This window comes from Cydia amplana, chromosome 10 (genome assembly GCF_948474715.1).
Source record: "Cydia amplana chromosome 10, ilCydAmpl1.1, whole genome shotgun sequence".
NCBI classification, from domain to species: domain Eukaryota; kingdom Metazoa; phylum Arthropoda; class Insecta; order Lepidoptera; family Tortricidae; genus Cydia; species Cydia amplana.
This window is the reverse complement of record NC_086078.1, coordinates 175-15,000: the sequence shown is the minus strand read 5'-3', so window position 1 is coordinate 15,000 and position 14,826 is coordinate 175. Positions and strand designations below refer to the sequence as shown.

General features: G+C 48.6%; 3 protein-coding genes across 3 annotated transcripts; all 3 read left to right on the top strand.

Moving 5' to 3' along the window:
- The first annotated feature begins 4,585 nt into the window (after window positions 1–4,585).
- Window positions 4,586–6,670, top strand: LOC134651641 (uncharacterized). Its single transcript, XM_063506741.1, has one exon. It carries the CDS (start codon window positions 4,586–4,588, stop codon window positions 6,668–6,670), a length of 2,085 nt encoding a protein of 694 aa, XP_063362811.1.
- Window positions 6,671–8,091: 1,421 nt separating this feature from the next.
- Window positions 8,092–10,188, top strand: LOC134651640 (uncharacterized). The gene has a single exon (XM_063506740.1). The coding sequence runs from the start codon at window positions 8,092–8,094 to the stop codon at window positions 10,186–10,188; it is 2,097 nt and encodes a 698-aa protein (XP_063362810.1).
- On the top strand, window positions 10,188–11,208 carry LOC134651639 (uncharacterized). The gene is made up of 2 exons (XM_063506739.1): window positions 10,188–10,922; window positions 10,966–11,208. The coding sequence occupies exons 1-2, from the start codon at window positions 10,188–10,190 to the stop codon at window positions 11,206–11,208; spliced, it is 978 nt and encodes a 325-aa protein (XP_063362809.1).
- Window positions 11,209–14,826: the final 3,618 nt, after the last annotated feature.

Sequence of the window (14,826 nt, the reverse complement as noted above, 5' to 3'; positions counted from 1 at the left end):
TCCAGACTGTGCTGGTTTACAATTTCCCGCATTTCCTTAACACATTCGATGATTTCAGCCTTATTACCCTTGGTGACACTTCTGCTATGTTTAAAAATGCTGTATATTTTTTCAGCTTTTCGTCTTATCATTGTCTTAAGCCTGGCACTAGGATTACAAGTGCTAGGGCTGGCAGCGGGCACGCCGCTCGTAATAGGTCCGTCCGTTTCAGAAGGCTCAGTAAGCCTGTTACTAGAATTACAAGTGCTAGGGCTGGCAGCAGGCTCGCCGCTCATGCGACGCCCGTCCGTTTCAGAAGGCTCAGTAAGCCTGTTCCTAGAATTACAAGTGCTAGGGCTGGCAGCGGGCTCGCCGCGCGTGAAACGCCCGTCTGTGCGATATATTTTTGTTGACATTTTTTATAGATAGAAATAGGTAGCTATACAGTATTATCTACAAACAATCAGTGGTAAGTTTGATTTGGAAGTAAAAGGTTAAATTTACTGTCTAAAAATTAAAATATTATTTGTGCAAAAACTAAAAGGTTTACAATATCAAAATTAGTGCAGAAACTATTTTTTAACAATAATACACAAGAATAAATCGAAAAATTTTAGAAAAAGTGCATAGGAAAAAAGTCAATTTTCAAAAGACGTAATTATAGAAACCGGACAATTTACGGGACTTGTTTTACTTATAATTACTTAACACAAAAACTATCTTGTCTAAAAATCTGAAACTTGGTACACTAATTGTCCATTAAATGACGAATCGAAAGGTGTATGAAACTATATAACGTCACTTATTTTTTACGAGCAAATGGGGGTCAAAGTTAAAGTTTACAAAAAATCACGAATTATGTCTGGGTTATATTATAAACAAGTTAGGAATAATAGCAAAGTATAGAAATAGGTAGCTTATACAGTATTAGATACGAACAATTAGTGATAAGTTTGATTTTGAAAGCAAAAAGTTAAATTTACTATCTAAAAATTAAAATATTATTTGTGCTAAAACTAAACGGTTAACAATATCAAAATTTGTGCAGAAACTATTTTTTAACAATAATAAACAGGAATAGAAAGAAAAATTTTAGAAAAGGTACATAGGAAAAAAGTCAAGTTTCAAAAGACGTAATTATAAAAATCGGACAATTTAAGGGACTTGTTTTACTTATAATTACTTAACACAAAAACTATCTTGTCTAAAAATCTGAAACTTGGTACACTAATTGTCCATTAAATGACGAATCGAAAGGTGTATAAAAAACTATATGTCGTCGCTGAAAATCTCGAGAAATTACAGGTGCAAAATTACTATTCACGGAAATTTGACAATGACTTCAGGAAAAATTGGATAAAATCTAAACTATGGTAGTTATTTATATTCTAACAATTGTTTTATAGTACTTATGAACACATGCATATAATGGCAATGCCAAAAAATGCCGCACGATATGGGAAGTGGGTTTTTCAATAACTGCGCAGTTACGGTTTTTCGTGAATAACTCAGTGGGTTTTCATGGGAAAGTTTTCAAAATTTCACAGATTATAGCACTAATCAAAACACACACGGCAGTATATAGTTTATGGTATGTTACAGATCTTGTTTATGAATAAATCGCGTTTTAGTCTGATATTATTCGGCACTTGAGATTTAGAGAGTGAATGTACTTACGTCGTATGTGTCCGATTAAAACTGTTACTACCACTAGTTGGCACAATCACTATAGAGTATTTTAAGACACAAATATTAATCCTATCACAAAAATTATGATCACTATAAGTGTTTCCTTGGCCGCTTCAAGTTGTCTGGCACTATTTCGCTCACCACACTTCACAAAGTTGTCCGATTTACAAAATTCTTTCACGAGAGGATAGATGGAGTCAGCGCGCACAATTTGATATATAACACGGTATGATTTGGTTTAAAAAACCCACTACTTTGATTTTTCGACCGCGGAGCGGCGTGGAAACGATGCGTACGCTCTGAGCGCTTGGCGCGCGACTGGTTAGGTTAGGTTAGGTTAGGTTAGGTTAGGTTAGGTTAGGTTAGGTTAGGTTAGGTTAGGTTAGGTTAGGTTAGGTTAGGTTAGGTTAGGTTAGGTTAGGTTAGGTTAGGTTAGGTTAGGTTAGGTTAGGTTAGGTTAGGTTAGGTTAGGTTAGGTTAGGTTAGGTTAGGTTAGGTTAGGTTAGGTTAGGTTAGGTTAGGTTAGGTTAGGTTTTTTTTTTTTTTTTTTTTTTGCGGTGAGGGAGAAAATACTCATGTATACCGCCGGCCCGTACCGACGGTTATGTCCGACTCAGCTGGGAATGGTGCCCAGCCGCCTACGGACTAAAAACTCCCCCACTTCATGTTGAGTGTAGTATGTTTTTATTAGGTGTGTGTTGAGTGTAACTGGAGTGTTTGTTTGATTTTAATTTAGGGATAACCGGCCCTCGCTAATAATACGGGCGACCAGCTATCCTAAAATGAAGTTTTGGGGGGACAAGTTCTGCCGCCCGACCGCCCGCCCCATGACAGAAAATAATGAGTGCGGGCGGCCGCCCGGCCACTGTCCCCCTGCAAGAGCTTGGATATTACTATGCGAGTTATTTTAATTGAAAATTTAGTGTTCATGTGATAAAGAGAAAGATAGTGCATAGATAATTTTAAGGGGACGCTAAGTGCCGCCCGACCGCCCGCCTCACCACAGTCAGTGAGTGCGGGCGGCCGCCCGGCCACCGCCCCCTTGCAAGAGATTAGAGTTTAATTCTAAGCCTTTAACAAAATTCTTGGTTTATATGGTATGTGATAAGACAAATAACTGCAATTTTTATCAGCGTAAACCAATAAATACGATAGTTCTTATGTAAAGCGAAATGGTGCAATAATAGATTCAATAACAAAGGTATTTTACAGATAGGATCGGATAGGATCTACTAAAGTTACAATATGACACTATCGTTAAAGATTAAAGTTACATTTGTAAGTTTTAATATGTTAAATCTTAATTAGGTTGATAATCAATGCGCGATTTTATTCTCTGTATCATAGATCGCATTCGGGGGCAAAAAGTTGATGTAGCGCTATGTGCTGTATTTAGCTTGTGTTGGTCCTCAGTTACTTGTTTATTAAATGCATCGCAGTTGTGGCACTTTGTTTTGGTCTGATCTTTTTGGTGTGGGCATGATTTATATTCATGGTCGGACGATGCGCAATGTGAACAGATGGTTGTGGTAGCCTTACAATGCTTTCGCGTATGGCCATACTGCATGCACTTAAAGCAGTGCAAGATAGGTACGTGCTCCTCTGCATGCACCCGTTGGTGATCTATGTTAATTTTACCTATTTGAATGAAGGCCTTAAAAGTGGATGGCGTCGTCATGAGTACAGCATTATACAAACGAGGATTTTTGTTGCCTTTTTTATAGTGGAATGAAATCTTATTGCTTTCATTAATTATATTTTTGAGCGGTTGATTTTGACTAATTATAATATCAACAAGATCCTTTGTTGGAACATCTACGGATATACCCTTTAAAGTAATCGGTTAGGTTAGGTTAGGTTAGGTTAGGTTAGGTTAGGTTAGGTTAGGTTAGGTTAGGTTAGGTTAGGTTAGGTTAGGTTAGGTTAGGTTAGGTTAGGTTAGGTTAGGTTAGGTTAGGTTAGGTTAGGTTAGGTTAGGTTAGGTTAGGTTAGGTTAGGTTAGGTTAGGTTAGGTTAGGTTAGGTTAGGTTAGGTTAGGTTAGGTTAGGTTGAGGTAAATTTGAGAGGTAGAATTGAGGGAATTTTGCGAATTTTTGTGGCGAGATAAAGCTAATTGAGTTCTATTTTATACCGTTGTTCTTTCCCAGCCTTTCCCTAGATTTCTATAGTATTTTTAATTTCTTTCACTTTACATATAAATTCACTTTTTTCTTCAGGCGCTTTTTCACTTTGAAAAATTCACATCTTCTTTTTCTTTGTGTTTCTCCTACGTCTGTTAATTTTGTAATTGGGTCGGCTTTTTGCTCTACACGGAGCTTTTTACCCCATATCGATCCGACCTCTGGTTCGGGAGATATTGGAGTTCAAATTTCACGAGTTCGGTAAAAAGTTTACCCCATTTGCGGTTGACGACGTTAGGAGATTTCACTTTCAAAAAAAATCATATCTTCTGTTCTTGTGTAAATAAATTCTTTGTAGTAGGTTAGTTAGATTAAGCTAGTTGTAGGGAATTCAAATCCGTTTGAATTATATTTTTAGAGGGCTTAGTTTAGTAGTTATTAATTTTTTAAAGGATTGCTATTCCTGTTTATCAGGCGTCGGTAAACGCAAACATAAGTTGGTTTTCGTCTTAGAAATTTTGTAAATTGTAAAATATTTAATATTTTTAGTTTTAAAAAATTAGTGGTAAATAGCACATACTTAGAACTATTTTTTTGACCTTGGTTCGAGATTTGTAGCTCAACCAGGAGTGACGCTACAGCCCGTCGCATAAAATAATTTTAAGTTTGTTTTTGCTGTTTTGGTTCTGCTGCGACTCGCACTTGACCAAAATAGTTAGGTTAGGTTAGGTGTTTTGGTTTTTCACCTTTTTTAGGCGAATTCCACCCATTAGGGGTGGTCTTCGCGTAGTATTTATATGGATAACCCCGCGCAGGGGTTAAACCCGGAGGTGGCTCCAATGACTGGGCCCCATAAAGGGGCTTCAGGGGCGGGTTCTTCGACCTCGCCCGACTGGGAGGAACCTATGGAGGGCCAGGACAGGGCTGAGGCCGCGCCCAAGAAGAGGCCCCATGAGGGAAACCGGGTCCTGGATTATGAGACTCACGTTGGGAGCGGGCCTAAAGTTAGCACCTCGCTGAGGGGTAGGGCCAAGGCCATGGCGAAGAAAGCCTCCATAGGCCACTTTACCGGCCTGGCAGCAGCCAAGGCCAGACTGAAGGCCTATAAGGAGGACTTGCTCTTAGAGGTGCTGGACAGCCAGGAGGGAAAGGGAAAGGGAGTGGTCCCCCCTTTACTCCTGAGAAGGTCCCAGGGGGACAACAAAAAGAAGGGGGATAAGGAGCCGTGGATGGTGAGCCCGTCCCCTTCTCCAAGTCAAGAAATGACAGAAAGCAGCCCGCCCCTATACACAGGGACGGACTACATAGAAATAGTGCGGGAGGCGACCCATATTGTCCTAGAGGCTGCCGGAAAATCCGGCAACCTAAATGGACAAGTCTGGGGCAAACTGAACCAGGCCTGCCGGGACATCCTGGCGGCCACTGACGTCCTGGCGGATAGAGTAGAGGACGAGGAGTTGCGGGCCTTAAAGGCAGACAATAACCTAATGCGGGAGCAACTTGCCCAATGTCAGACCGAGATGAAGGCCCTTCGTAGAGCCTTATCTGAGAGGACGATCCAGCCCCCACAGGCCCCGACGGCCCAATGCGACCAGGCGACGGACTTCTCTGAGGCCCTCAAAGAGGCCCTCAAGGAATTGAAGGAGGACCTGAAGCGGGACCTTACAATTACTATGGGAAACATGATCTCGGCCCGCACGGGCTATTTCCCTGAGCCGGTCCCCCGCCCTCCTCTCGCTGCGGACAGGAATAAGACGACCGCGAACCAGCCGGAACCTCAATCTGGGGCGCCGCCCTCAAGGGCAGTGACAGGTGCGCCGCCCACAAGGCAGCCTAAGGCCCCTGTGGCCCAGCCTTCGGCACCAGCGACCAAGAAGAGGGCTAACTCTGCTCCTAGGCAGAAGACGGTGAAGGAGCCTAGTGCCTCTCCACCCTCGCAGCCGGCAACAAACACACAAGCGCCTGCTGAGTCTTGGACGCAGGTTGTCAGGAGGGGCAATGGCAAATCCGCCAAGCCCCCTTCCCCCCCTGCCGCCCCGGCTCGGAAACCGGCACCAGCGGGCCCGCGGAAGCTGGTTGTGCCCGCCACGGCCGCGATCGTGATGGCCTTGAAGCCGGAGTCTGAGGCGACATACGCCTCAATTTTGTTTAAGGTCACCAAATCGGTGAAGCTTGCTGATGTGGGTGTAGAGCACGTCAAGGTCCGCAAAACAGCTGCTGGAGCCAGGATACTTGAGGTGTCCGGGTCCGACAATGGTAGGGCGGCTGACGAACTCTGCCGAAAAATGACGGAGGTGATCGGAGAGGAAGCCCGAGTATACAGGCCCACCAAAATGGCGGACTTACGCATTTCGGGCCTAGATGAGGCAGCCACTCAGGAAGAGATCGCGGGAGCAATCGCTAAATTGGGAGAGTGCTCAATAAATGAAGTTAAGGTGGGATCGATTAGGGCCCAATATAATGGGACAGCGTCGACTCTGGCACAGTGCCCTATAACGGCAGCCAAGAGGGTCACCGCAGCGGGTCGACTTCAAATAGGATGGTCCTCGGCTCTAGTAGTGGCGCTGGACCCAACACCGATGAGGTGCTTCAGGTGTATGGGCACGGGGCACACCAGAGCACTATGCCCGTCGCCAGTAGATAGGAGCGGTCTCTGCTTCCGGTGTAGCAGGCCGGACCACAAGAGGGTGGACTGCAAGGCGGAGACTGCCTTCTGCTCGGTATGTCATGCGGCCAAACGCCCAGCGGGACACATAATGGGTGGCTTTTCCTGTACGCCCCCACCAGCAAAAGGCAAAGAGGCTCTTCCGAAGACCCAAAGAGCCTCTTCAGTGAATAACATCGACCAACGGGCCTGTGAGGGACAAAATATGGATATTTAGGCCCTACGTCTGGGGGGAGAATCAGAATGGTCATTGATTCTCCCCTCCCAAAGTGCGGGTTCCCTGGGGACGCCGGGAAAAGACGGGGGGCATCATGGAGGAATGAATGCGCGAGCCCATGATGCCCCCATACAACGTCTGAGAGGGGGACAACGGAGTGGGGTTTAGTGGGTATTCTCTTTCGCTCCTTCTCGCTAGGAGAGGGAATCGAAAGAGGGAGTCCCACATACCCTCCCCATTATGGCCTTGCCCCACGGCCGGGGAGGGATGCGTAAACGCATTCCCCACTCCGTCAACAAAAAAAAAAAAAAAAAAAAAGGTTAGGTTAGGTTAGGTTAGGTTAGGTTAGGTTAGGTTAGGTTAGGTTAGGTTAGGTTAGGTTAGGTTAGGTTAGGTTAGGTTAGGTTAGGTTAGGTTAGGTTAGGTTAGGTTAGGTTAGGTTAGGTTAGGTTAGGTTAGGTTAGGTTAGGTTAGGTTAGGTTAGGTTAGGTTAGGTTAGGTTAGGTTAGGTTAGGTTAGGTTAGGTTAGGTTAGGTTAGGTTAGGTTAGGTTAGGTTGAGGTAAAATTTCAGAGGTAGAAGTGAGGTAATTTTGCGAATTTTTGTGGTGAGATAAAGTTAATTGCGTTCTATTTTATACCGTTGTTCTTTCCCAGCTTTTCCCTAGATTTCTATATCATTTTCAATTTCTTTCATCTTACATATAAATTCACTTTTTTCTTCAGGCACTTTTTCACTTTGAAAAATTCACATCTTCTTTTTCTTTGTGTTTTCCTTACGTGTGTTAATTTCGTAATTGGGTCGGCTTTTTGCTCTACAAGGAGCTTTTCACCCCGTATCGATCCGACCTCTGGTTCGGGAGATACTGGAGTTTAAAGTTCACACGTTCGGTAAAAAGTTTACCCCATTTGCGGTTGACGACGTTAGGAGATTTCAGTTTCAAAAAATCATATCTTCTGTTCTTGTGTAAATAAATTCTTTGTGGTAGGTTAGTTAGATTAAGCTAGTTGTAGGGAATTCAAATCCGTTTGAATTATATTTTTAGAGTGTATAGTTAAGTAGTTATTAATTTTTTAATAGATTGCTATTCCTGTTTATCAGGCGTCGATAAACGCTAAGATAAGTTGGTTTTCGTGTTAGAAATTCAATAAATCGTAAAATATTTAATATTTTATGTTTAGAAAATTAGTGGTAATTAGTATAAACTTGGAGCTATTTTTTGACCTTGGTTTGAGATTTGTAGCTCAACCAGGAGTGACGCTACATCCCGTCGCATAAAATAATTTTAAGTTTGTTTTTGCTGTTTTGGTTCTGCTGCGACTCGCACTTGACCAAAATAGTTAGGTTAGGTTAGGTTTTTTGGTTTTTAACCTTTTTTGGGCGAATTCCACCCACTAGGGGTGGTCTTCGCGTGGAAATTAAATGGATAACCCCGCGCAGGGGTTGAATCTGGAGGAGGCTCCAATGACGGGGCCCCATAAAGGGGCTTCAGGGGCGGGTTCTCCGACCTCGCCCAACAGGGGGGAACCCATGGAAAGCCAGGACGGACCCGAGGCCGCCTCCAACAAGAGGCCCCATGAGGGGGACCAGGACCTGGACTATGAGGCTCACGTTGGGAGCGGGCCTAAAGTTAGCACCTCGCTGAGGGGTAGGGCCAAGGCCACGGTGAAGAAAGCCTCCATAGGCCACTTTACCGGCATGGCAGCAGCCAAGGCCAAACTGAAGACCTATAAGGAGGACTTGCTCTTGGAGGTGCTGGACAGCCAGGAGGGAAAGGGAAAGGGAGTGGTCCCCCCTTTACTCCTGACAAGGTCCCAGGGGGACAACAAAAAGAAGGGGGATAAGGAGCCGTGGATGGTGACCCCGTCCCCTTCTCCAAGTCAAGAAATGACGGAAATCAGCCCGCCCGTATACACAGGGACGGACTACATCGAAATAGTGCGGGAGGCGACCAATATTGTCCTAGAGGCTGCCGGAAAATCGGGCAACCTAAATGGACAAGTCTGGGGCAAAATGAACCAGGCCTGCCGGGACATTCTGGCGGCCACCGACGTCCTGGCGGATAGACAAGAGGACGAGGAGTTGCGGGCCTTAAAGGCTGATAATAAGCGAATGCGGGAGCAACTTGCCCAATGTCAGACCGAGATGAAGGCCCTTCGTAGAGCCTTCTCTGAGAGGAAGATACAGCCCCCAGTACAGGCCCCGACGGCTCAATTTGACCAGGCGACGGGCTTCGCTGAGGCCCTCAAGGAGGCTCTCAAGGAATTGAAGGAGGACCTGAAGCGGGAGCTTACAATTACTATGGGAAATATGATCTCGGCCCGCACGGGCTATTCCCCTGAGCCGGTCCCCCGCCCCCCTCTCGCGGCGGACAGGAATACGACGACTGAGAGTCAGCCCTTACCCCAGACGGAACCTCTCTCTGGGACGCCCTCAAGGGCAGTGACACGTGCGCCGCCCACCAGGCAGCCTAAGGCCCTTGTGGCCCAGCCTCAGGCACCAGCGACCAAGAAGAGGGCTAACTCTGCTCCTAGGCAGAAGACGGTGAAGGAGCCCAGTGCCTCTCCACTCTCGCAGCCGGCAACAACAACACAACAGCCTGCTGAATCTTGGACGCAGGTTGTCAGGAAGGGTAATGGCAAATCCGCCAAGCCCTCTTCCCCCCCTGCTAATCCGGCCCGGAAACCGGTTCCTGCGGGCCCACGAAAGCTGGTTGTGCCCTCCACGGCCGCGATCGTGGTGGCCTTGAAGCCGGAGTCTGAGGCGACATACGCCTCAATCATGTCTAAGGCCACCACATCGGTGAGCCTTGCCGATGTGGGTATAGAGCACGTGAAGGTTCGCAAAACAGCTGCTGGAGCCAGGATAATTGAGGTGTCCGGGTCCGACAATGGTAGGGCGGCTGACGAACTCTGCCGAAAAATCACAGAGGTGATCGGTGAGGAAGCCCGTGTATACAGGCCCACCAAAATGGCGGACTTACGCATTTCGGGCCTAGACGAGGCAGCCACTCAGGAGGCGATCGCGGGAGCAATCGCTAAATTGGGAGAGTGCTCAGCGAAGGAAGTTAAGGTGGGATCAATTAGGGCCCAATATAATGGGACAGGGTCGGCCCTGGCACAGTGCCCTATAACGGCAGCCAAGAGGGTCACCGCAGCGGGTCGACTTCTAATAGGATGGTCCTCGGCTCTGGTAGTGGCGCTGGACCCAACACCGATGAGGTGTTTCAGGTGTATGGGCACGGGGCACACCAGAGCACTATGCCCGTCGCCCGTAGATAGGAGCAGCCTCTGCTTTCGGTGTAGCAGGCCGGACCACAGGATGGTGGACTGCAAGGCGGAGACTGCCTTTTGCTCGGTATGTCATGCGGCCAAACGTCCAGCGGGGCACATAATGGGTGGCTTTTCCTGTGCGCCCCCACCAGCAAAAGGCAAAGAGGCTCTTCTGAAGACCCAAAGAGCCCCTCTAATACGTAACGCCGACCAATCGGCCTGTGAGGGACAAAACATGGATATTTAATGCCAGTACACCCGCATCTGGACATTTTACAGTGTAATGTCAACCACTCCGCTCGTGCCCAAGATCTGCTCATGCAATTCACGGCGGAGCGCGGCATCTCCATAGCGGTGGTGGCGGAGCCATATTTTGTTCCTACCCAGATAAACTGGGTGGGGGCCACAGACGGCAGGGTGGCCATGGTGGTACCGGCGGTGGGGGACTCTCCGCCCCTTACGCCAATAATTCGAGGCCGGGGATTCGCAGCGGCAAAATGGGGTGAAACTGTAGTTGTAGCGAGCTACTTTTCCCCCAATAAACCGCTTCGCGATTTTGAGCGATTCCTAGAAGAAATAGGGAATATAGTGAGAAGAGCGAGCCCCAGCCAGGTGCTCGTAATGGGCGATTTTAACGCCAAAAGTGAGGCTTGGGGCTCGCCCCTCACAAACCCAAAGGGAGCTGCCCTAAGGGATTGGGCGGTGGTAACGGGCTTGGTCGTCCTGAACCAGGGCAACGCCAATACTTGCGTGCGACGGCAGGGGGGGTCTATCGTGGACATATCGTTTGCGACCCCTGCCATCGCCGCGCGTATATCGAATTGGCAAGTTCTGGAGGAGGTGGAGACCCTTTCCGACCACCTCTATATACAAATGAGGGTCCACAATGCGCCGGTAGTCCCACCGATGCCCGGCCGAAGAAGAAATGGTTTCCCCAAGTGGGCCATAACAAAGCTGGACCGCGAGATGGCGGACGAAGCCGCAATGGTTGAGGCATGGAATAACCCTCCTCTAATACCGCTAGGAGTGGATGAGCGTGCCTCACGCCTCCGCGAAAGTCTACAATCGATATGTGACGCGGCAATGCCACGCGCCGGACGACCAACTGCCAGGAAGAGGGTGTACTGGTGGTCGGAGGAAATTGCGGCCCTCCGTACCACCAGTAACGCGTGCCGCCGCGCATTCAATCGATGTAGACGGAGGAGGCATACAGAGGAGGAGGAAGAGGCAGCGTACCAGGCCCTCAAAACGGCAAAAGACGCTTTAAATCGGGCAATCGCCAAAAGAAAGGATGAGGCGAGAGAGGAATTCCTGGCCACTCTAGACCGCGATCCATGGGGGCGTCCGTACAAGCTTGTACGCAACAAGATGAAACATGCCCCCCCCATGGATTCCCTGGAGCCGGAACTCCTCACGCGAATAGTGGAGGGCCTCTTCCCGCCGGCGCCCGACTTTGCGCCGCCGGTAATGTCGGTCCCCCTGGCAGAACCGGAAGGTCCGATGGAGATCCCCGAGGTCTCCGATGTAGAGATGATGAGAGTAGACATCCGCCTAAGGAGATGTAAAAAGGCTCCTGGGCCTGACGGGGTACACGGGAAGGTCCTCCCTATCGCGTTAAAGCATCTCGGAAATCGGATTAGGGAACTTTTCGATGAGTGCCTAAAAGAGGGCCGTTTTCCGAGATGCTGGAAAGAGGGTAGGCTATGCCTCCTCAGGAAGGAGGGCCGCCCGCCGGACAGTCCCTCCGGATATCGGCCCATAGTTCTCCTGGACGAGGTCGGAAAGATGTTGGAACGCATTCTCGCTGGTCGTATTCTCCAACACCTTAGGAACACCGGCCCGAACATCAGTGACAGGCAGTTCGGGTTTCGGGCGGGGCTGTCCACGATGGACGCACTTTCCTCTCTAAGGGAATTTAGTGAGGAGGCAGCGAGAAAAGGAGAGGGTGTCGTGGCGGTGTCACTTGACATCGCCAATGCCTTCGGCACCCTCCCGTATTCTGTGATTGGGGAGGCACTTCGGTACCACGAAGTGCCTCCTTACTTGAGGACAATCGTGGAGCACTACCTATCCGAGAGGGTAGTGCTCTACGAAATGAGAGGGGGCCGTCGCGAGCACGAAATGGCCTGTGGTGTTCCACAGGGGTCAGTCTTAGGACCACTCCTGTGGAACATCGGCTATGACTGGGTCATAAGGGGGGCACAGCTTCCCCGCATGTCCACCATATGTTACGCGGACGACACAATGGTGGCTGTGCGGGGAAGAGAACTGGAGGAGACCCTGAGGAGGGCGGCGGTCGCCACAGAAATGACCATTGGCCGCATACGCCTACTCGGGTTAAGGGTGGCCCTCCCGAAAACAGAGGCAATAGTTTTCGGAGGGAAAGGATGGCGTCTGGCCGCCAACTTGACGATCCAAGTGGACAGAGAACCTGTCCAGGTCAAGGCCAACATCAAATATCTTGGCCTGGTCCTGGACAGGAAGTGGGACTTCGGGGAGCATTTCATCCGACTTGCTCCCCGAATTGTGGGCGCGGCTTCCGCCCTAGGGAGGCTGCTGCCCAACGTGGGAGGACCGGGAGCCCCATGCCGCCGCCTCTTTGCGGGGGTTGTTAGAAGTATGGCCCTGTACGGGGCCCCGATTTGGGCGGACCGGCTGTCGAGTGAGAACAAATCTCTGCTCCGGCGGCCGCAAAGGGTGGTGGCCCAAAGAATAAGTAGGGCCTACTCGACAGTATCCCATGCGGCGGCGTGTCTCCTGGCCTGCACTCCTCCGTGGGAGCTCGATGCCCAGGTCCTGGCGGAAAGATACGCAATGAAGGTGGAGGCCAGGGCTCGAGGAGAGCACTTGGACCCAGAAGCGGCAGAGCGGGCAGACCAGGAGGCAAAGGTCAGGCTCCGAGAGCTATGGGAGGACGGCCTGGAGGACGCCCCTTATGGAACACGCACCATAGGGGCCGTCCTCCCTTATATAGAGGAGTGGCTGAAAAGGAAGCATGGGGCCCTAACATATAGGGTAACGCAGGTGATGACCGGACACGGCTGCTTCGGTCATTACCTGCACAACATAGGGAGGGAATTAGGGCCCCAGTGTCACGAGTGTGGTGACCCTGACGACTCGGCCCAACACACATTGGAGTTCTGTAGTCGTTGGGAGGAGGAGCGCCGTGCTCTAACGGCAGCAATAAACAAGACGGATCTCTCGCTGCACAGCGTCGTTGCGGCCATGCTGGGCAGCGAGAGAAAATGGAAGGCGGTAGTCTCCTGAGGATGTCATCTCGCAGAAGGAGGCAGCGGAACGGGAGCGCGAAGACGCGGCGGACGCGCCCCCGCTTCGGCAGAGACGAAGAGGGAGAAGACGCGCGCAGTACGCTGCGGTAAACCGCGTCCTCCCTCGGTAGAGCCAGTGGGTTGAAGCCCACTTTGCACGGCTCTACATGTTTGGGGGGAGAATCAGAAGCGTCCCTGATTCTCCCCTCCTTTGGTGCGGGTTCCCTGGCACAATGCCGGGAAAAGACGGGGGGCATCGTGGAAGAATGAATGCGCGAGCCCATGATGCCCCCATACAACGTCTGAGAGGGTGAGACGCCGGAGTGGGGTTTAGTGGGTATTCTCTTTCCCTCCCTCTCGCTAGGAGAGGGAGCTGAAGGAGGGAGTCCCACATACCCTCCCCATTATGGCCTTTCCCATCACGGCCGGGGAGGGATGCGTAAAAGCATTCCCCACTCCGTCAAAAAAAAAAAAAAAAAAAAAAAAAAAAAAAAAAAAAAAAAAAAAAAAAAAAAAAAAAAGGTTAGGTTAGGTTAGGTTAGGTTAGGTTAGGTTAGGTTAGGTTAGGTTAGGTTAGGTTAGGTTAGGTTAGGTTAGGTTAGGTTAGGTTAGGTTAGGTTAGGTTAGGTTAGGTTAGGTTAGGTTAGGTTAGGTTAGGTTAGGTTAGGTTAGGTTAGGTTAGGTTAGGTTAGGTTAGGTTAGGTTAGGTTAGGTTAGGTTAGGTTAGGTTAGGTTAGGTTAGGTTAGGTTAGGTTAGGTTAGGTTAGGTTAGGTTAGGTTAGGTTAGGTTAGGTTAGGTTAGGTTAGGTTAGGTTAGGTTAGGTTAGGTTAGGTTAGGTTAGGTTAGGTTAGGTTAGGTTAGGTTAGGTTAGGTTAGGTTAGGTTAGGTTAGGTTAGGTTAGGTTAGGTTAGGTTAGGTTAGGTTAGGTTAGGTTAGGTTAGGTTAGGTTAGGTTAGGTTAGGTTAGGTTAGGTTAGGTTAGGTTAGGTTAGGTTAGGTTAGGTTAGGTTAGGTTAGGTTAGGTTAGGTTAGGTTAGGTTAGGTTAGGTTAGGTTAGGTTAGGTTAGGTTAGGTTAGGTTAGGTTAGGTTAGGTTAGGTTAGGTTAGGTTAGGTTAGGTTAGGTTAGGTTAGGTTAGGTTAGGTTAGGTTAGGTTAGGTTAGGTTAGGTTAGGTTAGGTTAGGTTAGGTTAGGTTAGGTTAGGTTAGGTTAGGTTAGGTTAGGTTAGGTTAGGTTAGGTTAGGTTAGGTTAGGTTAGGTTAGGTTAGGTTAGGTTAGGTTAGGTTAGGTTAGGTTAGGTTAGGTTAGGTTAGGTTAGGTTAGGTTAGGTTAGGTTAGGTTAGGTTAGGTTAGGTTAGGTTAGGTTAGGTTAGGTTAGGTTAGGTTAGGTTAGGTTAGGTTAGGTTAGGTTAGGTTAGGTTAGGTTAGGTTAGGTTAGGTTAGGTTAGGTTAGGTTAGGTTAGGTTAGGTTAGGTTAGGTTAGGTTAGGTTAGGTTAGGTTAGGTTAGGTTAGGTTAGGTTAGGTTAGGTTAGGTTAGGTTAGGTTAGGTTAGGTTAGGTTAGGTTAGGTTAGGTTAGGTTAGGTTAGGTTAGGTTAGGTTAGGTTAGGTTAGGTTA

Bases quoted from the DNA above. Each gene is read 5' to 3' on its own strand.
- LOC134651641 (XM_063506741.1), top strand. From the start codon at position 4,586: ATGGATAACCCCGCGCAGGGGTTAAACCCGGAGGTGGCTCCAATGACT.
- LOC134651640 (XM_063506740.1), top strand. From the start codon at position 8,092: ATGGATAACCCCGCGCAGGGGTTGAATCTGGAGGAGGCTCCAATGACG.
- LOC134651639 (XM_063506739.1), top strand. From the start codon at position 10,188: ATGCCAGTACACCCGCATCTGGACATTTTACAGTGTAATGTCAACCAC. The intron at 10,923-10,965 runs GCAATGGTTGAG...TAATACCGCTAG, and splicing joins GCGAGATGGCGGACGAAGCC to GAGTGGATGAGCGTGCCTCA.